This window comes from Pinus tabuliformis, chromosome 7 (genome assembly GCF_031772625.1).
Source record: "Pinus tabuliformis cultivar Carrire ecotype Pingquan chromosome 7, CPIR1, whole genome shotgun sequence".
Classification (NCBI taxonomy): domain Eukaryota; kingdom Viridiplantae; phylum Streptophyta; class Pinopsida; order Pinales; family Pinaceae; genus Pinus; species Pinus tabuliformis.
In genome coordinates, this window is record NC_142293.1 from 802,644,597 (window position 1) to 802,670,258 (window position 25,662).

Genomic DNA, 25,662 nt, shown 5'->3' on the forward strand with positions numbered 1-25,662 from the left:
AGCTATCTACAACTATATGATGACATGACTTTACCTATTAAATATATACACACATTTCTTTCTTTTGGTCATCTAGACTTCCTTTTAGCAACTTCCTCTTCTTGTTTAGAAAGTACTTCAAACAACTTCAACATGATGCACATCTTCATCACCATGCCTTAGCAGTGGATCCACACAAGGTGGACCGAAGACTATCAATGAGACACTTGCTTCTGCCAAGTGAACCTTCTTATAAAGATTCTAGTGGAGGATCTTGATGATCCTCATTCTGCAAGTGCTCCTTTCAAATGATGATGTATGATGACCGTTCTTTATCTTCTATCATGCTAGATGACTTTCTTCCAACCATATATATTGCTAACTTGGTTGTCATATTCTTCCAATGGAGATGCCATGAACTACTTTCTTTTTGTCATGATGACTGCTACAACTATGTAGACTTCTACTTCAGCTTTCTTTCCAAGCTGCTATGACAATGTCATCTCTATTTCAACTCTAATGCATCTTGACATTAGTGATGCTTCCTATCATGAATGCTATCTTATATAAAACTGAAAAGAACTAAGTGAAGGAGATTATCTCAATCATAGTAGAGATCTTGCACTTCCTCTTTCTTTGATTTCTTCTTTTCTGATTCTTCCACTTCTTCGGTAACATGGGCTTCATTTCTTTCCTTTCTCTTCTTGTTGTCCTTCGCGAGTTTGGGACAATTCGTTTTAAAGTGCCCAAATTCGTTACATCCATAGCATTGAATGTTTGACATATTGTTCTTCTTTTTCTTAGGACCAAACTTTCCAAACTTATTTTGTCTCTTGGCGATGGCAGCGTATGTTTGAACTTGTTCCCTTGATCCGACATCGCTCTTTGCCTTCAACTTGGTTTCTTCAATCTTACATAATGACCAAAGTTAACTGAATGGAGTGGCTTCCTTCTTTCCATAGATACTTGATACAAAGTTTCCTCATTCATGAGGAAGTGCATTGAGCATGACATTGGTCATTTCTCTATCGGACATTATTTCCCCTAACTCTTGTAGTTGGTCTCTTATTTGAGAGTTTGAGACACCCTCATAAGATATGAGGCTATCCCTTCTTCCTTTGATACCTTCATCTTGTATAACTCGGTTCTCAAAGATATAACTTCTCCCACAGTACTTACAGAAAACAATTCTACCAACTTGTCATAGATTTCATTTGATTTGAAACTGCTAAAGTCATTGGGGTACGAATTGGAGGACTATATTGTGTCCTTAGTCACTCAATCCAATCCCTATACACAACACTACTAAACTTGGTGAGATATGGCATCAAAGGTACGCTCATGTGCATCATAAAGCTTTGGATATATTGAATAATTTGGTTAGGGAGACATATGATTTGGTCGGGGAGATTGATCTTGATAGAGAGAGAGACTTGGATTGTGAGAGCTTCCTTAGGCTGTGAGTTGTGAGACCTATGAACTGTTCGGAAAGATTGATTTTGAGAGAGAATGAAAAACTACTTGCCTAGCTAAGAGGGAGTGTTGGAAATTTAAGTAGCTACAATCGATATTTTTCATTGGAAAACCATGGAGAAAATTCATAATTCTTGATTGCGCACGCTGGCCCTCACACTCTACATGTCGGCCCCTCTAGGGCTAATTAGCCCTCCTCACACTCATATAAATAGGACATCGATTGGACTCATTTGGGGCATCAACTCAAGCATCTTCAATCTGCAATTTCAGAGAGAGACACCACACATGCGAAGGACAAAAATGCTTCTTTTGATCTGCATTGACCTTCTTCTTAGAGCTGCGTCACTGTGTTTGACTTGGGCATCTTTGGCATTTGTTTGACTTCTGTTCGGATCATCTTGGACTATATTGTTTCCTTAGTCACTAAATCCAATCCCTCAATACGACACTACTAAACTTTGTGAGATATGGCATTGAAGGTATGCTCATGTGCATCATAAAGCTTTGGATATATTGAATAATTTTTTTAAAGGTGTACCTGAACTTAAGACAGACTGTGATGGAGTATGCAGAGGATGTGCCCTTGGGAAAATTGTTAAAAGAAGAAGCACTAGCAGTAACAGTAGATCCAAAGGAATATTGGACCTTGTACATTTTGATATCTATGGGCCCACGCTTGATAACACTTTGGGTGGATGCTTGTATTATGCATCTTTCATTGATGATTCTTCTCACAAAACATGGATATATCTTTTAAAAACCAAGGATCAAGTATTTGAGAAGTTTCGTGAATTCAAAGCAAAGGTTGAAAGTTCTATAGTGAGAAGAATCAAGAATCTAAGGTCCAATAATGGTGCGAAATATGTATCCAATGAATTGATTGATTTTTACAGGGATGATAGAATTAAGAGGGAGCTGATAGTTCCCTACTACCCCGAACAAAATGGAATTGCTGAAAGAAAGAACATGACCATTATGGAAGCTGTTAAGGTTATGCTTCATGATCAAGAGTTGTCTATGTACATTTTGATATCTGTGGGACCTTGTACATTTTGATATCTGTGGGCCCATGCTTGATAACATTTTGGGTGGATGCTTGTATTATGCATCTTTCATTGATGATTATTCTCACAAAACATGGATATATCTTTTAAAAACCAAGGATCAAGTATTTGAGAAGTTTCATGAATTCAAAGCAAAGGTTGAAAGTTCTATAGTGAGAAGAATCAAGACTCTAAGGTCCAATAATGGTGCGGAATATGTATCCATTGAATTGATTGATTTCTACAGGGATGATAGAAGAGGGAGCTGATAGTTCCCTACTACCCCGAACAAAATGGAATTGTTGAAAGAAAGAACATGACCATTATGGAAGCTGTTAAGGCTATGCTTCATGATCAAGAGTTGTCTATGTTTCTTTGGGGAGAAGTTGCAAGAACTGTTGTCTACGTTCAAAACCGATGCCCACATCAAATTTTGGATTATAAGACTCCCAAAGAAGTCTTTACAGGTGAGAGACCAAATGTTGAACATTTAAGAATCTTTGGTTGTCCTGTTTTTGTTCATGTGCCCAAAGAGAAAAGGACAAAATTGGAACCATTCAGGAAGAAGGGTACTTTTGTTGGCTACAGTGAAAATTCAAAGGCCTTTAGGGTCTACATTCTAGGGCAACGATATATTGAGACTTGCAGGGATGTTATTTGTTATGAGGATTTTGCATTTTGGAAGTCCAAGGGTTCACACTTGGACTCTGCTGATGAAAGGAATCTTTGGTTGTCCTGTTTTTGTTGATATGCCTAAAGAGAAAAGAACAAAATTGGAACCATTTGGGAAGAAGGGTACTTTTGTTGGCTACATTGAAAATTCAAAGGCCTTTAGGGTCTACATTCCAGGGCAACGATATATTGAGACTTGTAGGGATGTTATTTTTGATGAGGATTCTGCATTTTGGAAGTCCAAGGGTTCACACTTGGACTCTGATGATGAAATACAGGTGGCTCCTAAAAATGTGGAATCAAAGTCTAAAGAACTTGAACCAATGAATCACGTTCCTCATGAAGAATCCATTGATCATGAATCTGTTGAATCTCTAAAAGCTCATATACCTGAGTCTAGAAAGAGACCTGCTTGGCTAGAAAAGGCACTAGAGGAAGCTGAAGGACATGTTGTTGCAAGTGGAACCTTCAGGGAAAGCAAGAAGCCAAAGAAGTATTCTGGTTATACAACCTTGATGTGCAAGATCATTGAGTTCGAGCCATCCTCCTATGAAGAGGTTGTTGAAGATGCAATTATTGAAGAATATCAATCCATATTGAAGAATGATGTTTGGGAAATCGTGCCAAGGGCTGAAGGAAAGTCCCTTGTGTCCTCAAAGTGGATCTATAAGATAAAGCATGCTGTTGATGGAAGTGTTGAAAAATACAAGGCTAGATTTGTGGCTCATGGATTCTCCCAGAAAGAGGGAGAAGAATATTTAGACACCTTTGCTCCCATTGCCAGGTATGCATCTATTAGATATGTTATTTCTCTTTCATCTATTGTAGGTTGGAAATTGCATCAAATGGATGTCAAAGATGCTTTTCTGAATGGGTTCGTTGAAGAAGTCTATATTGAACAACCTTAAGGTTTTGATGCCCATGATAGAAAGACACATCTTTGTAAATTGAAGAAGGCCCTGTATGGCCTGAAGCAGGTACCTTGTTCATGGTACGCCCGCATTGTGGTTAGTTGTTGAATCTTGGCTTCAAGAAGAGCGATGTTGATCCGAACTTTAATTTCAAAGTTGTTGAAGGCGAATCCTTGATATTGCCATTGTATGTAGATGATTTGTTTCTAACAGGGTTGAAGTTCTGATTGTCAAGTGTAAGAAGGAGTTGGTTTCCAAATTCAAGATGAAGGATCTTGGCCTCATGCATTACTATTTGGGATTGGAAATTTAGCAAAAATATAATCTGATCTTTGGAGGCCAAGGCAAGCACATTATTTTGATTCTTCAGAGATTTTCTATGATGGGCTGTAAGTCCATGGACACTCCAATGGTAACACATTTGAAGAAGATTTATTATAGTGATTCTGATTTGATTGATCCAAGTAAGTATTGCAAATTGATTGGATTGCTGAATTATCTCATGAACATCGGGCCTGACATTTGTTATGCCGTGAATACATTGATCCAATTCTTGGTTGAGCCTTGTCATGTACATTGGGTTGCAACTAAACACATGCTGAGATACTTGCGAGGTACAATTGAGTATGGTCTGATGTATGCTTCTGATGGAGAATGACAACTGTATGGTTTCTCTGATGTTGATTGGGCTGGTAACTCTGATGATAGAAAGAGCACCTTTGGATATTGTTTTAGCTTGGGCTTCTCTATTGTTTCATGGTCTAGTAGAAAGTAGATCTTTGTCGCTCTGAGTACAGCTGAGGCTTAATACATTGCTGCTAGTTCAACTTGTTGTGAAGCTATATGGTTCGAAAGTTGTTCTCTGATTTATTTGATCAAGTGTTGGAGCCAACCATCATATATTGTGATAATCAAAGCTTTGTAAGGCTTGATGAGAACCTTGTGTTCCATGACAAATCAAAACACATCGAGATCAAATATCACAACATCTGGAATATTGGCCAAAGAGGAGCTGTGAGGCTCGAATACATTCCTATTGATGAACATGTTGCTGATGTGTTGACAAAGTTGTTGTCCTAGATGAAGTTTGGCTATTTCAGAGAACAACTTGGAGTCGTTGAGAACCCCTCTTTGAGAGAGAGGGAGCACTGATTACATAGCATCATATTATGGACCATCTCCCGTAGGCTGTGTGTTGTGAGACCTTGTGGTCTGGGAGATGTATTGGTGATTCCTCCCGTAGGTTGTGTGGTATGAGACCTTATGGTCGGGGAGATGTATTGTATTAATGATCCCTCTTGTAGGTTGTGTGCTGTGAGACCTTGTGGTCTAGCACATGTACTATTGATCCCTTTTGTAGGTTGTGTTTTGTGAGACCTTGTGGTCCAGGAGATGTTTTAATGATTCCTACCTTAAGTTGTGTGTTGTGAGACCTTGTGGTCGGGGAGATGCTTTGAGATGAAATGGATACTATGTATCTTTCCTTATGATGAGACTGATGATGTCTCCCTTAGGCTATGTCTTGTGAGACATATGATTTGGTCGGGGAGATTGATCTTGATAGAGAGAGAGACTTGGATTTTGATCTCTTCCTTAGGCTATGAGTTGTGAGACCTATGAACTAGTCGGAAAGATTGGTTTTGAGAGAGAATGAAAAACTACATCCCTAGCTAAGAGGGAGTGTTGGAAATTTAAGTAGCTATAGTCAATATTTTTCATTGGAAAACCATGGAGAAAATTCATAATTCTTGATTCCACAAGTCAGCCCTCACACTCTACAAGTCGACCCCACTAGGGCTAATTAGCCCTCCTCACACTCATATAAATAGGGCATTTATTAGACTCATTTGGGGCATCAACTCAAGCATCTTCAATTTGCAATTTCAGAGAGAGACACCACACGTGCAAAGGACAAAAAGGCTTCTTTTGATCTGCATTGACCTTCTTCTTAGAGCTGCGTTCACTGTGTTTGACTTGGCCATCTTTGGCATCTCTTTGACTTCTATTCGGATCATCTTGGAAGGTTGAATACTTTGGAAGTTCATTGACTCTTGTTGACTGTGATTTCACCCTTACATTAGGACATTGACCAACATTGACCAAATTTGTTGACTTTGGATTTGACCGAAGTTTGTTGACTGGTGCGTTGACTTTCTGTGGCTACCTTAGGACCAAATTTCGGCCTAACTGTTCAGCCACCTCAGGACCGAATTTTGCCCTGTTTGTTAAGCCACCTCAGGCCGAAATTTGGCCTCACTGTGCAGACTTATATTGTTGACCAAAAGTTGACTTTTCTCTCTCTCGTTGACTGGTTTTGATTGAGACTTTATTGAGGCTAGATTTGGATATTATTGAAATATTCTTGATGTACTATTTGATGGACAAAATTTCTCTGTTATAAGGAAAAAGTTTGGTTGGTTTTTCCCCTTGTGGAATTTGCCCTGGCTATGAGCCTAATTCTTGGTGTCTGTTGTCTATTGTTTATTGTCCACTGTGATCTCTATATTGCTCTATTGATGAATTGAATGATTGAAGTTTTTCATGTATAACTACTTGATGATTGAAGTGTAAAGAAATATCATTAGAAGTAGTTATCAATTGTGAAAAACTACTCTAGCGTTCACTGTGCTAGAAAATCAGTAATTATGACGCACTCAAGGCTTGATTATAAGTCACACTCCATCATTTGAGGTATATGAGGTGAAAAAACTCGACTAGTTATTTGTCTCTAAAGAGTAAAAATCAGTGTTGCACTAATCGCGATATTATCGTATAATCGCGATAATTTCAAAGAAAAGATAAAATCGCGCGTAGTAATCAGAACTTTTTTTGCGTGATTTTTTTGGTAATTATTGCGGGAGGCTCGGGCAGCGTGTGTTTAAAGGGAAAAAACGCGATTTTTTTAATTTCATTTGGACAGTAGAGGGCGCAGTGGGGTTTGGAGACTTGGAGTGTTGGAGGCTTGGAGATTTTTCCATTTTGGAGCTAAATCAACTACCTGGAGGAGAAAATCGAAGAGTGAGCTAAGGAGGAGACAAATTATCTCCATAAAAACGGTATGGGCACCAATGTTTTTTGTTTTCATTGTTTTGTAACTTTGTTTTTGTTTTTTTTCAATGTTTTTGGTTGGGTTTGGAATGGGGTTTTTGACATTTGTCCAATGTAATTTTTTTTTAGTTTTTTTTGGTTGGGTTTGGAATGGGGTTTTTGACATTTGTCCAATGTATTGTTTTTTTAGTTTTTTTGGTTGGGTTTGGAATGGGGTTTCTTAAATTGTATGTAATTTTTTTTAGTTTTTGTACAATGTAAATAGTAAAATACTAAATTGTAAGTTTGTAACTTGTAAATACTAAATTGTAATCCTTATTTTCCCATAGGTTCACCGAAACACCATTCAAGTTTTCAACTTCAAAGTTCAAAATCAAACATGCCAAGGAAATTGGACCCTTTCTGGGAATTTGGTGAACCTAATGCTCCGAATGATAGACTAAACTTGACTTGCAAGTTGTGTGGGCACCATATGTCTAGGGGGGGTGTACAGATTGAAGTATCACCTTGCAAAAATCCCTGGATTTGATGTAGGGCCTTGCAAAAATACAAATCGAGCCATAAAAGCATTGGAAACTTTAGACCACAATAGAGAGGCCAAAGAAGAAATGAAGAGGCAACTAAAAAAGTCAGCTGAACAAGCAAGTGCCACTGGTTCTACTGCAGCATCAACCAATCCGGTAGCTGCCTCATCATTTTTTGTTCCTCGAACCACACCTGGTTCACAGCCATCTATTAGTTCAATGCTAAAAAAAACTGAGAAGGAACAAGCTGACATGTTGCTGACAAAATTTCTCCTTTGGAGTGATATTCCTTTCAACATTGTAAGGAATAATCCATTTTTCCAACCTGCTCTTGATGCTATTGCCACTGTTGGCCCAGGGTACAAAATCTCTTCTTATCATGACATGAGAGGCCGGATTCTTCAAAATGAAAAGTTTGACTGCACCAAAAGATTGGAGGATTTTAGGGCATCATGGGCACAAACAGGATGCACGTGATGTCAGATGGTTGGACTGACCAAAAGGGGAGAACCCTTATAAACTTCTTGGTTAGTTGTCTCAAGGGGACTATGTTTAGCAAATCTGTTGATGCATCTGCACAAATCAAAGATGCAATAACTTTATGTGATTTGCTAGATGTGTTTATTTTGGAGGTGGGTGCAGAAAATGTTGTCCAAGTCATAACAGACAATGCTGCAAATTATGTTGCTGCTGGCAGGATGCTTATGGACAGACATCCTACTTTATTTTGGACACCTTGTGCTGCACACTGTATTGATTTGATGTTGGAGGACATAGGCAAAATTCCCTTTGTCAAAGATATTGTTGAGTCATCCAAAAGCATTACAAAATTTATATATAACCATACATCTGTGCTTAGCTTGATGAGAAGATTCACCAACAACAAAGAGTTAGTGTGCCCCGCCATTACATGGTTTGCCACCAGTTTCATATTTCTTCAATCCCTCTTGAATTTTATGTGGGATGTGAAGAGAATGTTTCTTTCAGAGGAGTGGCGTGCGTTGCCAATGAGCCGCAAACCAGAGGGAGAGGCTGTATGCAGACTAGTTTCATACTAGGAAGACTTCTGGGCGGGAGTGTAGGAGGTGTGTGCTGTTACTGAACATGTGGTAAAGGTTTTTCGGTTAGTTGATGTTGAGAAGCCCGCAATGGACTATTTGTATGAGGCCATGGACAGGGCCAAAGATGCCATTCGGGCCTACTATGATGATAAGGGAGATGAGGAGTTTCAGAGACAACTCCTCCTATGGGAAGTGATTGATGAGTGATGGAACAACACACTCCATCGTCCCATTCATGCTGTTGGGATTTTCCTGAACCCCACATTTTCTTATGTATGTGGGTTTGTAGTTGATGTTGAGATCATTGATGGATTCTTATCCTGTGTCCAGAAGATGGTGCGATCTCCAGCATAATGTACAGAGATCTCTAAAGAAATTGAGACATATAGGATGGTAGGTGGCACATTTGGCTTTGACATGGCTGTGACTGATAGGACGATTAAAATGCCAGATATTTTTTAGTTTGTAACTTTGTTTCAAATTTCATTGTCTCTTCAAATTCCATTTTTTTCTTATGTTTATTTAAATTTTTATTTGTAATTTTGTTGTAGATGCATGGTGGAGAATGTATGGTGCCAGGGTACCCCTTCTGCAAAAGCTTGCCATTCGAATCTTCAACCAAACATGTAGCTCCTCAGGATGTGAGCGCAAGTGGAGTGTATTTGAAAAAATACACAACAAGAAGCGCAACATGTTAACACTTAAAAATTTAGAATATTGCAAATTTCCAAATAAATTTTTGAATTCATTAAACACTATATATATATTTTTATAATTATTAATTATTATTTCATGATCTTTGTATAAGTTGGAGTCCCAGCGACTTAATGACATGGTCTACATCTACTACAATCTTCGATTGTGGGTGAGGCAACTTGAGAGGACACCTGATATGGAGGCCATCTCATTGGATGGGATTGACACCACTGCTGCATGGAGGGTTGAGGCCGAGAGGCCTCTCATGGAGTCCGCTAATGATTGGTTAGTGCAGGATGTAGTGGAGGAGGAGGAGGAACAGGAGGAGGAGGCCGAGGAATAGGAGGAGGTGACACCACTTGCCCGGGCTACCCCTGCCACCAGTAGAGGATGTGGTCTACCTCCTATAGCTCCTACTCCTAGTTCTTCAGCTTCTAGAGCACAACAGACTCCACTGCCAACTCCACCAGCACCAACATCTACATCTAGAGGGAAAGGGAAAGCTATGGCATTTTCTCGCAAGAGGGGCAAAGGAAATCAATAGTATTAGACTTTAGTTATTTTGTTCATTTCATTGTATATGACATTATGACTCATGAGATACATTATTATATTTTTTTGTTGATATTTTGAGGCTGAGTTGGGACTCAGGAGTCAGGACTTACTATTCAGGACATGATTCATTGTTATGTGTGATTTTAGCACTAGAAATGATATTAAACATCTTATATATTAGTTTTTTTATCATATTTATGTGTCAATGTATTTATTTTATGTTGTAGATGGTTTAGATATTAAAAAAATTGAAAAAAATGAATATTTTTGTACCAAACGATTTTTTCCCTATTATTACCGATTTTTTCCTCGCGCCGATATTATCACGATAACGATTAGTGCACCATTGGTAAAAATAATTAGTCTAGTGAAAAAAACACTCTAGAGTGGACTCACTTAGTAACTAGGTCTCAAATTGGCTAAGTCTGTTACATAAAATTGTTATGCTAGTGTTCATTTGTTTCAATTCCCCCATGGGGTTATGAAATTTGAGAGAACAAAGTAGAAGAAAGAGAGAAGAAGGGGAAAAAAATGCCCTGTTGGAATTCCGACTAAGTTGCACGAAACGGGGAAACGGGTACGAGTTTCCGAAACGGGGAAACGGGTACGAGTTTCCGAAACGGGAAGCGATACGAAACGCGACCTCCCCAAATTTTGGAAACGGGGAAACGCGAATATATATATATATATATATATATATATATATATATATATATATATATATATATATATGTGCAATCATAAAGCATAAATGATACATTATAATTTATTACACTTAAACATTACGATTTAATTTACATCACATTTACTCATGAATGATCACATAATGAAAATAAAAATATCGGAATATCCAAAAGCAACCTTTATTATATATCCAAATCTCAAAATCAACCTTTATTTATATTAATATATGAGGCTGCAAGTACAATAAAGACTATAAGGCTGCAAGAGAGAGATCCAAATCAAGATTTTCTGCATCTACATCCCATTCTTTAGAAGGACCACTATTGTATTGGGAGTCTCCTCCTACATAGTCGAACAACCTTAGTGCTGACTTGATTAAATACACGTTTCATACCCTAGTACCCTACATGATCTTGATTATTGGGAGTTTCCCCTGCATAGAGGGCTTGGTTCTCTTGATTAAATACAAGTTCCATACCCTAGTACATGATAAAATCCAATGGAAACATTGCAATCCCTCCAATCCTGAAATCCTGAAAAACAAACAAGTCTGCTGGATTTTGAGTGAGATCTAAAATTCTACTTTCTCCATATGAAATCCAATGAGGGCGAAACCACTCTCAAACATCCTGAGTCATTTCATGGTAATGTTAAAAATTTAAGTAAAAGGATGAAAATGAAAAATAAAGGAGAATATCACTTTTACTTTAAGAATTTAACATTACCATGAATTGCATATCCCTAAATTCTAGAACATCCTGGAAACCCTAAAAAAATTTAAAAACAAATTAAAAAAAAAAAAAGAAATTAAAAAACAACTGTTTTTTTGGGGAAACGTGGCCCGTACGGCCTGGAAACGCGTTTCCAGCCGTACGGCCACGTTTCCGTTTCGGGAAACGTGGCCGTACGGCCGGAAACGCATTTCCAGGCCGTACGATACGGGGAAACGCGTTTCGTTTCGTTTCCCCTGGGGAAACGACCCCTAGGGCCACGTTTCCTGCAACTTAGAATTCCGATCATTTGAAAATTTGTCAAGTGCCTTGTGCATTAGGCCATGGGGCATTCTCATCCTTCTAAGTGGAACTTAGCAAGTAATAGGTAGCAATAACAAAATCCCACATAGGTTGGTAATAAGGTGAACGGGTAGCATTGAAGGGAATATGTGCATCGTACCACCATCTAGCTATATATTCAAAAACAACATATTTGTATTGCTTCTTTTAGTGGTTATCTAAGGTGGGTTGGGTTTCACTTGGTTGAAAGGCACTAACAGAGGTGAGGGAAGATGTAAAAATAACTTGGAATGTTCTTCTTCTTTCTAGGATGGCTTTTAGGATGGGGAAGAACATAATGAAAGGGGTCCCTAACATTGCTAGAAGGGATAGAGGAAGAGCCCTCAATTTCAACAATAGGATTTTCTCTCATTGTGGCAAGTTGCTTCATCCTTTGTATTTCAACATTTATCTATTTTTGCCTATTCTTCAAATTTCTCAAACTCATTTTGCAATTCCAATATAATCTTTTCAATCTCCTCTAATGGTGTCTTGCATGGGTCAACTTGACCTCTTATACGAGCCAAATGTTGTTTCAACCTATAAATACTCCCCTCCTAGCTTGTGTGTTTCTTGCAATATTTGCAATACATCTCATCATCAACAAGATCAACATGGATCCATGCAAGGTCTTCAACTCTTTGGACTGTGGTAAAATTTAAATGGAAAAATATTGTAAATTTAAGTACATAGCATTGCAAACCCTATCGGAATATGCATAGTTCAAACTTCAAACTATAAAAGGATGAAAGTACAGAAATTAAAAGATAGATTTCAAATCTGCAATTTCATGAGAAAAAACAGGGGCAGATTTAACTATTAACCTTGAAATGAGATTGGGCAGTGGGCACAAGAATCCGGTCTATGACACCTCCGAGCTTGAAGATTGGTTGTAGCCTCTTCACTTAGATGCTAAATCCATTGCAAACAGCCCAAGAGGATTTCCGAACAAGCTCCAAGTTCACTCTAAATCACAACCCTTCAATGTTGCTCCAAATTTCTCTTTATAACCTTTTTGTAGGGTTTAGGGTGCTAGAAATTAGGGCTTAGGCATTTTTTTAATTGTATTTTTTTTGAAAACTGCGCTATGGTGGGGCCTCTGACCAACTTGGCCAAGTAGTTACAGACTTGTCGAGTTGGATTGATTTAGTACCAAACCACCCCCTGAACTGAGTAGAAAGCCAAGTTGACTTTGGTTAGGAATCGATTCAGTCAACTTGACCAATTCCGAGTTTGAGTATGCTGAGTTTAAAAACACTAGTTGGGATGGCAAGCATGGTCCAACAGATAAACTAAATTAAGATTTGAATGTCTGGGAATTGGAGAATGAGTAGTTGCAAATGCCAGAGTGCAGAACTTGCTTCTTGGGAAGGATATTTGAAGTTATGTTGATTAACAAAGTACTTGACTCTCATGCATCAAGAATGTAAGAAGTGACACCAGTGATGGACAAGGTTTAGGTGTGAATCTCTTTCCAAATGATAAATCAATCAAACTAGGGCTAATGACTTATCCTCTCTCTTGGTTTTTCAATGAGAATGGAAATTCAAGTTTGGCAGAACCCAAGAGAATTACGATGGCACTAACATTCACATATGAACTGTTGGTTACATAGTCTAATAGATTTGCAATTGAGTTGAATCCTAATGTTGTCTGTTAACTTGCACCTTGATTGAAGCCTAAGGTTTGTACAGTTTTTAGTTAGTAGATAACTTTAGAGAAAAATGCGTAGACTTCAGAGGTATTTTATGGCCTTTGTTGTTTGGTTTGAAGTTGTAACTTGTGACTATGTTCTGGTAAGTTTAATTTAGTGATATTCATTATTAAATAAAATTTGTTTCATTTTATTTTTAGTTTCCAAGTTTATTCCTTTTTTTCATTGATTATAAAGACTTTTGGGAATGTTTTAGGAGCCTGGAAGAGCAGAAGAAGAATTCAGCCGTTTTGATTGTGAAACTATTATGAAAAAGTTTCTATTGGCAACTGGGACAGGCCTGTTCTCTGCATCTCCAGAAAAAGGAATTTTAGATGTTTTGAAGACTCCAACAGTTCTTCCTTCTTGGATGACAGAGGAAGAAATCCAATACTTTGCCAAGCAATTTGAGAAAACAGGTTTTACTGGAGGTTTCAACTATTATCGAGCACTTGATTTGTACGTTCTCTATCCTAAAACTGTACTTAGATTGTTAAACAGACTTCTATTTATGGATATCTTAGTTCACTAATTGTTTGTTTATCTACACATTTTGTATGCCATTTCAAATGATTTTTTATGCTATTAAATTTATCTAGAATATGGGTAAGAAATCAAGCATTTTGGGCACTATATTGTAATCCTTTTAGCACTATTAATCATAGATACAAATATTTTAGGAACAAGGGTATCACACAATAGAGTTGATGCTCATTTCCTCAACTAATATTGTGTTTTTGTTCTAGTTTTATCTTCTTGTCTTATCAGGACTCCAGTAATGTCAATAATTAAAAAAATCGCATTAGTCTGTAATAAGGGTCATTTGAGTGTTAAAGTGACCAACATTATGTTATTAAAGTGTTGGTAGCTGGGAGGGTTTGGTAGCTCAATTGTAAGCACATAGATATTGAATTGTTGCATGTCCATTGCATAACTGATAAAATGTAGAACAGTAACATAAATAAAGCTAACAATATAAGATGTTCATAATCAATTTACCAATATTGTAAGGTAGAGTCTTGTTCACCTTGCCGCCTACACCTAACTACAGTTGGTGAGAAAAACCTTTAACCCCACAAGGTGTGGTTGGTGGCAAGGAACTAAGGGAAGGGACTGTCACCTATTTCCAACTCTCTCCGTTTAAGCTATCTCCTAGGTTAGCTATGGGGGGTGGTCTTTAAAGGAAAACTAAGTTAAAGATGTGAGTTTTCTAGGAGAGTTGTTAGAGTTAAGTAGATTACTTCTTAAGATTTATAAACAAAAAGTGATATGAACAATAACCATCAATACATAAAATAAGCATAAAGCATATGAAAACTAGTGCTTTCAAAGTATTGCTCTTTAAAATGAAATTGTATTTGCTTAAATGAAGTGAAATGCTTTCAAATGGAAAACAAAAGTAATATTGAAAAGTGAAACAAGAAACTGTCAGCACAAGATATTATAAATGCGTTTAAGATAAACACATTTATGAATCAAAGCATGTGAAGCTATCTTACCCAAAAAGAAACAATTAGTAATCTACCTATGAGAATGTAAATGAGATGATAAAAAAACTCAAATGTTAGACCAAGATGACAACATGCAATTAAGTTTGCAACTCAAAATAATAGTTCTTGAAAGTGAAATCAATCATTCATGACAATATGCAATTAAGTTACAAAAGTAAGCCAATTTCCAAGTACAAGAAAATTAAACTTGTTGCAAAATTAAGAGATTACAATGTTTGCATCCAAAGTGTTTATTGAAATCAGATTTGCATGTGAAACTTTAAACCATCAAGATAGCAAGAAATTTGAGAACTTTGCAAGTAAAGTAAGTGTATGAAAGAGTGTTCTTGGTTTATTTTAATAGTTAGCTCCAATACAAGATTGCAATTGAACTCTATTTCTTCGACCTCTCCCTCGCCCAAAGATTTGGATCTCACAGTGAGAAGCCAATAGAGGTAGATGGTCCCTAAAATGTCTATTCAACGAACTTAAGTTGGAGGTAAATTTTAGTGATGCTTGGGCCATGTAACTAAATTAACCAAACAATGAAAATTAATTTTCAACTTGAAATGTACTTGCTTGACATGAAATATAATGATACTTATGGAGAAAATTTACCCAAATACTTTATGCATGTAAGATGTGTTTAATGGTGAAGAAGAAGTAAACTTGGAACTATGTTCAAGCCAAATAAGATAAAGTAAAAAGTGCTTGCATGAAAAATCTAAAGTTTGAACATGTAGTAAATCAAACTAAAAAGGACGCAGAATGAGTGTAATGCATGATTGTTTTAATTCCCTAATTAAATGAGATGCAGGAAAATGAAATAGGTCAAAGATCACGCCACCAAGCATCTCCAAAAGGTGGAGAGATAGGGATACCAATGGGTAAAATCCACGCTCTCAAAATTCAAATTTTATTAGTTGTTACAAGAAGGAAAAGATAATGAAGTATTTTATAAAATCCAAGGAAAGTCTTAATAATTTGGCTTCAAACCATAAACCTTTCCAAGCTGAAAATTTCTACAATTTGAGGCCCAAATAGGCTCAACAAAATTTAGATTTTGAAAAAGGAGAAGAGAGGATAAGCCTCCTCTATGGCCACGACCAAGAGAGAGAAAGAGATGGCCAAAAGAACTCGACTTCCCTCAAGAATAACACTGCCTTGTCCAAGAAGAAATCGGCCTAAAGGTGGAAGTAGTAACTAAATTCAAGCCCCAAGGTCCTACATGCAAACTTGTAAGTAGTTTTTGGTGATGAATCCTACAAACAATTGCAAGAGAACATGTTAGAAATTGCTATAACAACACAACAAATATTAGCTTAGGAAAACTACAAAATATGTTACAAAATAATCTACAAGAGGCTAGGCCAAAGAATATGAGAAAGCTTTTCTCTTTGACTAGCCATGACTGAGCTCTTTGAAATAACCAAATATTGATAAATGAAATGCAATATGTGAACAATAAAATTTTTAATCTGATTTTGATACAATAATAAGAGCCTAAAACTTAAAAGAACTCTTGTAAGACAACTCAAAATAGATCAGACTTCACAATTTAACGCATGCGGGTTCTCCTTGAATATTTTCAAGAGTGGGTTGGATCCTTCGAGAACTTGCCCTTGTTGGAAAATGTAACTAGGTTCGGTCTTCATTATTGTACTTGAGTCAAATGTAATATATTTGTCAGAAAAAAATGAGAAAGAATTTTTATTATTAAATTGATTCAATTTATTAAAGCTTGGGTTTCATGCTTGGGTCAAATGTATAGGTCAAGCCTCCATTGTAGGCTTTAGGTTATTGTCAAAATAAATTTGTGAAGACTCCATCGAAGTCTCCTTGTTGTTGAAAGGATTTCCATCAAGTTGTATTCCATAAGAAGATCACATGTCGGCCTACACAAATAAATGAATATACATGTCGACTCAATAATTCAGACGCAACTCTTCACAATGTTATGTCAGCCTATTTACATGGGGCAACCACTATATATACCCGCTTCGGTTCCTCGCATAACATAGATCACAAAACTCGCATTATTCTAGGGAAGATTCAGAGATGACACGTTCGTGTAGGGCTTCAGAGATGCCACAAAAGTTCAGAGATGACACAAAAGTTTTGGATCAGAATTTCAGAGCTTGCATTTTTCGGTGATCACAGGGTTTAGATGAGGGCAAACTTTTCTGTGATTCAAGTTCGGATGAGGGCAGACATTTCAGTGTTGTTTCAGGGAGTTCGGATAGGGCATCAAGATGATCTCTATGAACGATGTCAGGCTTCCCAACAGTTCGGTATGCTCTCACAGGATTATAGGTTATTACAGTGACCTTTGTTCGATGCTCTCACATCACCACAGTAACCTCATCTCGGTGCTAGTACAGTGACTTCGTTGATGCTATTACAGTGATGCTTGTTGAAATTTCTAAGTATTACCCATTAGAAATTTTATCTGTATTCTCTGATTTATTTCTCCTACTTGTTAATTTCAAACAAGTTATTTAAACATATAAATATCAAAATAAACACAATACAGTCTCAACCATCTACAGATCAACCACTGAAATAAATAGCAAACACACAAGTGACACCGTTATTTTTGGACAACTTGTCCCCGGAATAACCCAACTTGGGAAAACCGGTGCAGCATTTCTGAGGGTTATTTGCAGTCTTTCTGAGTACAATTGGGTGCCAAAATCGGCTCACTTGATAGAGAAAATAATCCGGTAGTAATACCTCTCTATTCAGAAGTAGATATTCGAAAAGTCTGCCCCATGAAACCCTCTCCACACAAGCTCAGTGTTAGCCCACCTGGCCTCAGCGTCAGCCTGGAACCCCAGTGTTAGCACTCTGAGGCATTGCGTAGCCTCTATGGCCCTCTGCGTCACTCTTGCAGCCTCTGCGTGGATGACGTAGGCCCTTCTGGCCTCTGCGCAATCTCTGCTAGCTTTGCGTGGCTCCCTTTGGCTCAGCGTCTGCCTCTCTCTTCTTCTGTGTTGGTCTTTCGACACTATCTCTACCTCTTTGCCTCGTACTCACTGCCCCTCGCTGCAACTGATCACTGATTCAATTTCTCTTAGCAAACCCCACTCTAGAAAATTGAATGACTGATCACTCTGGTGTATTCTCCAATTGCCCCTCAAGCCTTCTCTTATACTTTTTCTATTGGTCCCTCAACGACCGAGATTACATCTCTAATCAACGGCTAAGATTAGATTTGGGTTGATCCATGTCATTTAGAGCCTTCTAACCCAGTTTTATATTAATACCCATTAATATTTTTTTTCCTAAGTTTAGACCTAGGAATTCCATTAAAAATATTAATTATTTTAATATCTCCTTAACAGGGTAAAATTTGCCCAAACCATTTCTGGGTCTTGGAGATTTCATGTGCTTTAGTCTCTCCACTAATTTTCATGGCTAGAGCACATCCGATGCTACCCCAAATCAACAATGCTTCCACAGTTCATATTTGTCTCGATGCTATGATGGATGAAGGTAGTCTTGAGTCTAGATTGTAAGAGTCATGGTCGTCTCATCTTTTGAATCTATTGAAGGAAGAATTTATGACTGGGTTTTCCCCTCGAGGGGGGTTTTGCCCTGGCAACATGCCTATATCTTGTGTTCTCTTCTTTTGTTGCTTGGTATTAATCTTGATGATCAGAAAAGATAATTAGGAAATCTAATACTAATAATGAAAAACATCACAAGTTAATGTCATTAAGAGGAAAATCATTTCATTCCCACCTATATAGATTTTCCAACATGGAATCAAAGCTATGATATTGGTGAAAGGTAGTTCTGGGCTAATGAAACTAATGATGATCTCGATGCTACCACAGAAGGTCGGATCTCTAAGTTTATTACAAACAATAGTAAATTGGTTTTAGTGCCATTACACAAGTGAGAAAATTTGGATATCTCAGGTGTGCTCTTGGTATAATCACAGGCAGAAGAAGAAGGGCCTCGGTGTCATCTCAATCACCATATCAACACAGTCTTAGTACTTTCACAACATTATGATCTTGTGACTTCAAATCGATGCTATTTCAATAATGCTAATACAATATATGAGACTTGGTTCTATCATAGTGGTGATATCATAGTAAGAAAGGGTTAATACTATTACAAAAGGAAGGTCACTACAATAAGGGTCTAGTTCCATCATCGTGAGAAGGTTTCACTGTGAACACAGCGAGAAGGTCTAGATACATAACACTGATGCTATTACAAGGATTTGGTATTCCCATAGTTCAGTACCTCCACAGTTACCACGGCTTCAATGATCTTACAAGGTGACAACATAGTGGTACCTCAGTATTACCACAGAGAGGAAGTTTCGAGACTCCTACAATGAGACAAAGATAGTTTCGATGCCTCCATAGTGATAAAGATCTCGGACTTGATGGAAAGATGATTTCTATGCTTCCACAAGTTCGGTGTCATGCTCTCACAGTATGATATTATGCTTCCACATGAATAAATCTCGGTCATCACATAAAGAATCCGAAGTCTATAGAAATCGAAATTGACAGTGCAAGGAACCAACTTGAAGAGGATCTGAGTACAAGGAACTAAGTATTGGTACTACAAGTTATCAAATTAAAGGTATGAAATCACAAGGTATGTATATAAGCATTTGAGTTGCTACTATGGTTCATATAATCCTTATTTCTATCTAGTCTAAGATTAAGAATGTACTCTTAGAACCTTAATCCTCTCCCTCTAGGATTTACAAGTAATCTAGGATTCCAAGCAAAAGTCCTTGATTGAGAGAAATTAAATCACATTCTTGGTATCACATGGTTTGCTTGTAAGTATTTATTACAAGATCTTGGCCTAGTACAAAGAAAACACTTCAAGGAATCCTTACCAGGTTTGTCAAGAAACATCTCCACCTCCAGGTATGTCTATATATCTTATAAAATTCTCTTTATCTTATTTTTGAAGTTTGCATTACATTACCAACATCGTTATGTCTAGCTATCTTGAATCATAATGATTCTTGTTTTGGGTGATTCATTTCTTGATAAATCTACACACCCCACTCATATTCTTAACCGATTTTTTAGAACCCTAGAAAGGTTTTGGAAAACCTTAACCTAAGGGTATGCTAATATGAATGTCTGAAACCCTAAGTTGCTTAGGGATATTGTGAAATGTTGTTTGAAGTTTTTATTGATGATGTCATGTTTGGGATTTTGGTATGATCGGGTAAACCTAACTTTTTAGGGTTGAATGATAAGGTCTAAAATCTTGAGCCTTGGAAATTTTGGTAATGTTGTGTTTTCTATGGTTCTACATTGAAATCCTAACCCATTAGGGTTTGGTGGAATGTGTAAGCAAGACCCTTATAATGTCTTAGAAGTAATCTCCTTCGTATGTGTGTGTGTTTCGTTATATGTCTAACTTATATTGATATTGTGAAGTTGGGTTTGACTAACACATGATATGAAATGCCTTTGCATGATGATAAAATCTAGTCATATATAGATATGTCCTTTTGGTTGAAACTCTAGATTGGTCTAGGTCATATGTATTAATATCGTCGGACTAGGGTTGCGGGGGAGCGCCCCCCCTCTCAATACCGCTCCCAATCCGCGCTCCAATCAGGAGCGACTATGGAGTGGGTCAGGAGCGCAAACCGCTCCCTGGTTTTTTTGGGAGAAAGGTTGGAAGCGTCGCTCTCCAACCGGGGAGCGATTGCTCCCGACCGCTCCCCGGTCGGAAAATTCACTCGCGATTGGCGGAAAGTGACGCTCGCGCGGCTGAGAGGGAGGCAATGAGGGCTTAGGAGAGGGGGAAAGGGAGGGAAAGAGGGAGAGAAGGAAGGGGAGGAAGGGGGAATAAATAGATCCTCTCCCCTGCCATTATTCACTTCATCCCATTGAGAGAGCAAGAGAATTTGGAGAGAGAGCAAGAGAGTTTGGAGAGAGTTTGAAGCAAGGAGAGGAGCTTGGAGGAGTTTGAAGAGCTTGCAAGGGGAGATTGGAGCTTGGGATTGGAGGCCAAAGAGTTAGGATCTACACTTTAATCTGGCAATTTTTTTATTTTTTTTTGTTATGTTCATTGCTAAATAAATAAATAAAAAAAATTCTCTATTTCCCATTCCCATTCCCATTCCATTTTTTTGCAGATTCAAAACTTCAAATTTCAAAGATCATGGTTATATTGCTTGGCATTTTCTTCTTCTCGGTCGATTTTTTGATTATTATGGTGTTGGAGAGTAGAAAAAGGAGGGTTGAACATGAAGAAGGGGATGAAGAAGTGGGTTATAGTGGATTTGATGAAAACCCCGGAGAGGAGTACCTTGGTGAGGAGGTGCTAGAGGAGAGTGAACATGATTCAGCTCAAAAAACTAAACAAGACCAAACCCCATTGTGTAAATATGTTACTAGGCATGAAGCAGGGAAAGGAGGTGGAACCACTAAATTTCACTGCCCCCATTGCAACAATAATTACACAGGGTCATGCACCCATGCCATAAAGCACCTTTGTGGGAAAAGGCCATGGGATGGAGATAAACAATAGGAATCAAAACTTGTGCAAGTGTGTCAGTAGCAGAGAGAATACATAAGGGAAGAGGAGGAAGCCCAATACAAATCTAAAAAATCAAAGCATTTCTTTGAACCAAGCTCACAATCACATGCACAAAGAACTCCTTCAACATCCTCCCATGGCAGTGGATATCGAGGCACAGGGTCACCAAATATCTTCTTAAGGTGTAGAACCATATCATATTTCCTTGATGAAGGGTGTAGGAATGATGTGGATTCAAAAGTTTACCGGTTTCTCTATGCATGTGGGATACCATTCAATGTTCTTTGCTCACCTTATTGGCATGAAATGGTTTTTGCCATAAATGATGCCCCTAAAGGATACAAGAGCCCTGGGTATGACAAGGCTAGAACTGTTAGACTTGATCATGAAAAAGAAAAAATATCACATTCTTTGAGTAGAATGACAAATTCTTGGACTAAGCATGGGGTGTCCATTGTATCTGATGGATGGACAAATGTAAAAGGCAAGCCATTGATAAGTGTTCTTGCTGTGTCTGTTAGTGGTGCCATCTTTCTTTCAGCATATGATTACTTAGACAAGTTCAAGACCGACCTCACACATTGCAAAACCATTACTTGAAACAATTGAGTGTATTGGGCCATACAATGTCATCCAAGTCATCACTGATAATGCTACTAATTGTAAGGTAGCAAGAGCAATTACTGAGGATAAAATACCCCAACATATTTTGGTCTGGGTGCTTGGTTCACACAATGAACCTTTTGATGCATGATATTATTAAAAACAAAAACCAACAATACAAATGGATTTCTGATTTGTACAAGAGAGGCAAACAAACGATAAAATTTATTACAAATCATAGCAATACCCATGGGCTTTTCCACAGTCACTCAAGATTGGAACTGTTGAAGATTACGAAGACTAGATTTGTTAGCTATTACCTCACCTTCGGGCGCCTTTTGAAGGTAAGAGAGTCATTGGCTAGCATGGTGTCAAGTCCACACCAGCAGGTATTAAAAGAAAGGGCTACAAATGTAGCTGACAAGCTATTGGAAACACTGAGAGGGGGGTGAATCAATATTTATTTTCAATTGTTATTGTTCTCAGTTAGATCACTTATATTTAGAACACAAAATGAACAATAAGAATAAATGCTTTTATTAATTTTTTCTTTACAATAAATCAAGTACAATATATGTAGGGCTCCAACCTTAGATGAAGACACCAATCTTCAATGTCCCAGGCTACAACCTGTATTGTGCCAAGCACCGACTTGGATTTCCAAGGCTCCAACCTTGTCAATTTAGAGCCACCAACCTCAAGGGCTCCAACCCTCTATCTGGTTCAGGCTTCGACCTGGTTTCTTGAGGACTCCAATCCTCTAGGGCTCCAACCATATTCTCCAAGGCACCAACCCTATCTTTTCAAGGCTCCAACCTCTAGGGCTCCAACCCTCAGTTTACTTCGTCAAGATGTATTTGGTTATACTTCATGGCTCCCAATGTCTTCTTCAACGAGCCTTGTCAATCTTCAGCTATCCCTTCACTTTAGTCTCCACGTCACATCATCAATGACAACCTTGATCTCTTAGAAGGTGTCACCACTGCTCTTCATCTTACCCAAACACTTTTTCCAAGGTCACCTCATGATGGCTTCAGCGCATCATGGTCTCCAATAATGTCTCCAAGATCAGCTAAAGCTTTTCAACAAGATGTCTTCAAATGGCTGCACTAAGCCTGCTCCAAAAAGCTTCTTTAATAGATCTGCACACCAACCTTCAAGGGTTCTTCAAATGGCTCCAAGACAAATCTACAAAGGCTTCTCCAATATGCTTGCACACCACTCTTAGAGTGTTCTTTAACAGGCTCTCAAAACTTGAAGTGTCCTTCAATTATGCTTCAATATAGGATCAACCTTCAATCAAGCCTCAAGTCTGCTTCACACAAGCTCCAAGATCTGATCTGGAAAACCTTCAAAATTTGTTCAGACTATCATCAAAGTCTTCTTCAAAGATCCTTCAATAGTTGCTCCAAGGAGGTTGCTCTAGGCCTTCAAATGCTTCAAATAACAATCCAAACTAAGTCTTCAAACCTGCTATAAATCCACCTTCAAAAGGTCTTCAATGTGCTACAAAAGGATATCTCAGGACTGTTTGAAAAAGACTTTCAACTGCTGCTACAGGACTGTTTTTAAAGTTGGTCCAAAACTGGCTTCTAACACAAACACCTTCAATAAATTGCTATACAAAGATCTCTCCCAAACTGCCTTTAAGTCAATTCCCTAATGTCTCTAAGACATAAATTAGATCTGTCCACAAGATTGATTCAATAAGTCTGAGAACACTGCTTCTTCCAAGTCAAAATCTGCTTTAATAGGCTCAAGGTTTTGTCAAGATTTACTCCACAATTCTGAGTTATGCTCAAAGTAGTTTGCTTCTCGACTAAGCCACAGGAAGACTCAAATTTGAGCTCTGTGCTAGCCTAGAAGGGTTGTTTCAATAGAGATCTGTTCAATCACAGGAAGTTTGAAGTTAAGAGGTTGTCCAAGCTCAGAACGGAGTCCCTCTCGGCCTACTCAAACAGTCCTCCAATAGTGTTGTAGCTACAACATTTTATTTCATCCTTGTCTGCAAGAAAGACATATCCAAACACAAGAGATAAACATGCCAAACAGTCCACTTATCCTTTACACAGGCTGCCTCAGAACTGCGGCTCTCTCACCCAAGGAGATTTGCACCCAAACAGATATACCTTCTCTACAAACTCGGCTTCTTATTTTCTCCTGTGATTCTTGTCCGAATTCTGTGTTTTTCACCGAAATTCTGATGGTTAAAATGAGGTCCGAAAACTTATATATAGTGTTTTTTGCACAACAAAACGAAAAGACATGTCACTGTATGGAGGCCAACTTGAAAGACAAGGTGCAGGTCGGCTCACTGTCAAAATAATTTTTTCTAACTTAAAAATTCATTATCTCCTCAACCACCGAGATTTTGAGGGCAAGTAAGGGCTCATTAGAAAGGGAAAAATATACTCTATAAGATGGTATAGGTCTCATTGTGGAAAGATGCCTCCAAGGTGTCAAAAAATATTTTTCTTTGTGACTGCTCTTTGAAATTTTTAGTGCAAAGGGTGATTAGGACAACAAGAGGTCATTAGGGCTTCTAAGTTCTTCACCATAGTGTATGTGAGTCATCCATGTCACCATGATAGTGTATCCGACATCATGATAGTGTATTTAGCATTCATGTCATCATGATAGTGTAGCATCATGTATCCAATAATAGTGCAGTGATATGTCACCAACCATAGTGCAACATTTATTAATTTTCCATTAGGAGATTTCCAAGTCCTTCATGTCATGTCTCCAATCATTGTCCATGTCATCAAGACCTTCATCAAGTGCCATCACATATGACATCATCAAGTGTGCTCATTCATGTATAGTCCTTCAATATCAAGTGTAAGGACATCATCCTAGTTCTAGGCTTCTTCATCAAGAGTAAGAACATCATCATGATTTCTATGTCTTATTCATCAAGATTCAAGAGCAAGGATACATGAGGTTATGGTGTCTTCATGGTTAGTTCAAGCATCTAGGACAAGACATCTTCTTAGTGGCTTGACGTTATAATGGCATCATTAATAGCTTGACATCTTCATTAATGACATCCTTATCAAACAAGAAGGACTTGTCATCATGAGCAAACTAGAATGTTATTTTCCTAGAGCAATTAAACAATTCCTATGCTAATATGAGATAGCTGCATATCAACATAACTTGAAACAAGCATGAAGGAAAATTAGCATAAAGAAGTATGTAGAAACACAATAACAACATGTCAAGAATTTACGAGACGCAAGGAGAAGAACACCATCACAAGTAACCCCAAACTCTGTTGTATTATATTGTAAAAGGTGTGTACAATCCAACAGCGTGTCCTCAAGCCCAATAACTCGTATTACATGATTTAATATGAGAGCCAAGACTCATTTAAATAGGCAAGTGGGAGCCAATCCCAATGACCAATCCATCAAAAAAGTGGCGCATAATTGTGAATCCCAATGAAGAGGTCAAATTACATGTTGCAAAGATGACTGTCCCATGTGTTTCCAAACTATTGTACGTGGCATCCAAAACGGGCAGCGTACATCTTTCTCTACGTGTGCATATTTATTAACTATTGATGAGTGTGAGAGATACTTGGCAAGTACGTATATGAGTGAAGTAAATAAGAGACAAACTCCTAACGAATTTTC

General features: G+C 37.9%; 1 protein-coding gene across 1 annotated transcript in view; it reads left to right on the plus strand.

Moving 5' to 3' along the window:
• LOC149249994 (epoxide hydrolase 1-like) overlaps positions 1-25,662 on the plus strand; it is a 219,030-nt gene that overhangs the window by 130,892 nt on the left and 62,476 nt on the right. Inside the window, exon 4 of the mRNA XM_089458878.1 lies at positions 13,612-13,853. Coding sequence (XP_089315004.1) covers positions 13,612-13,853 — 242 coding nt within the window. The remainder of the gene's footprint in view (positions 1-13,611; positions 13,854-25,662) is intronic.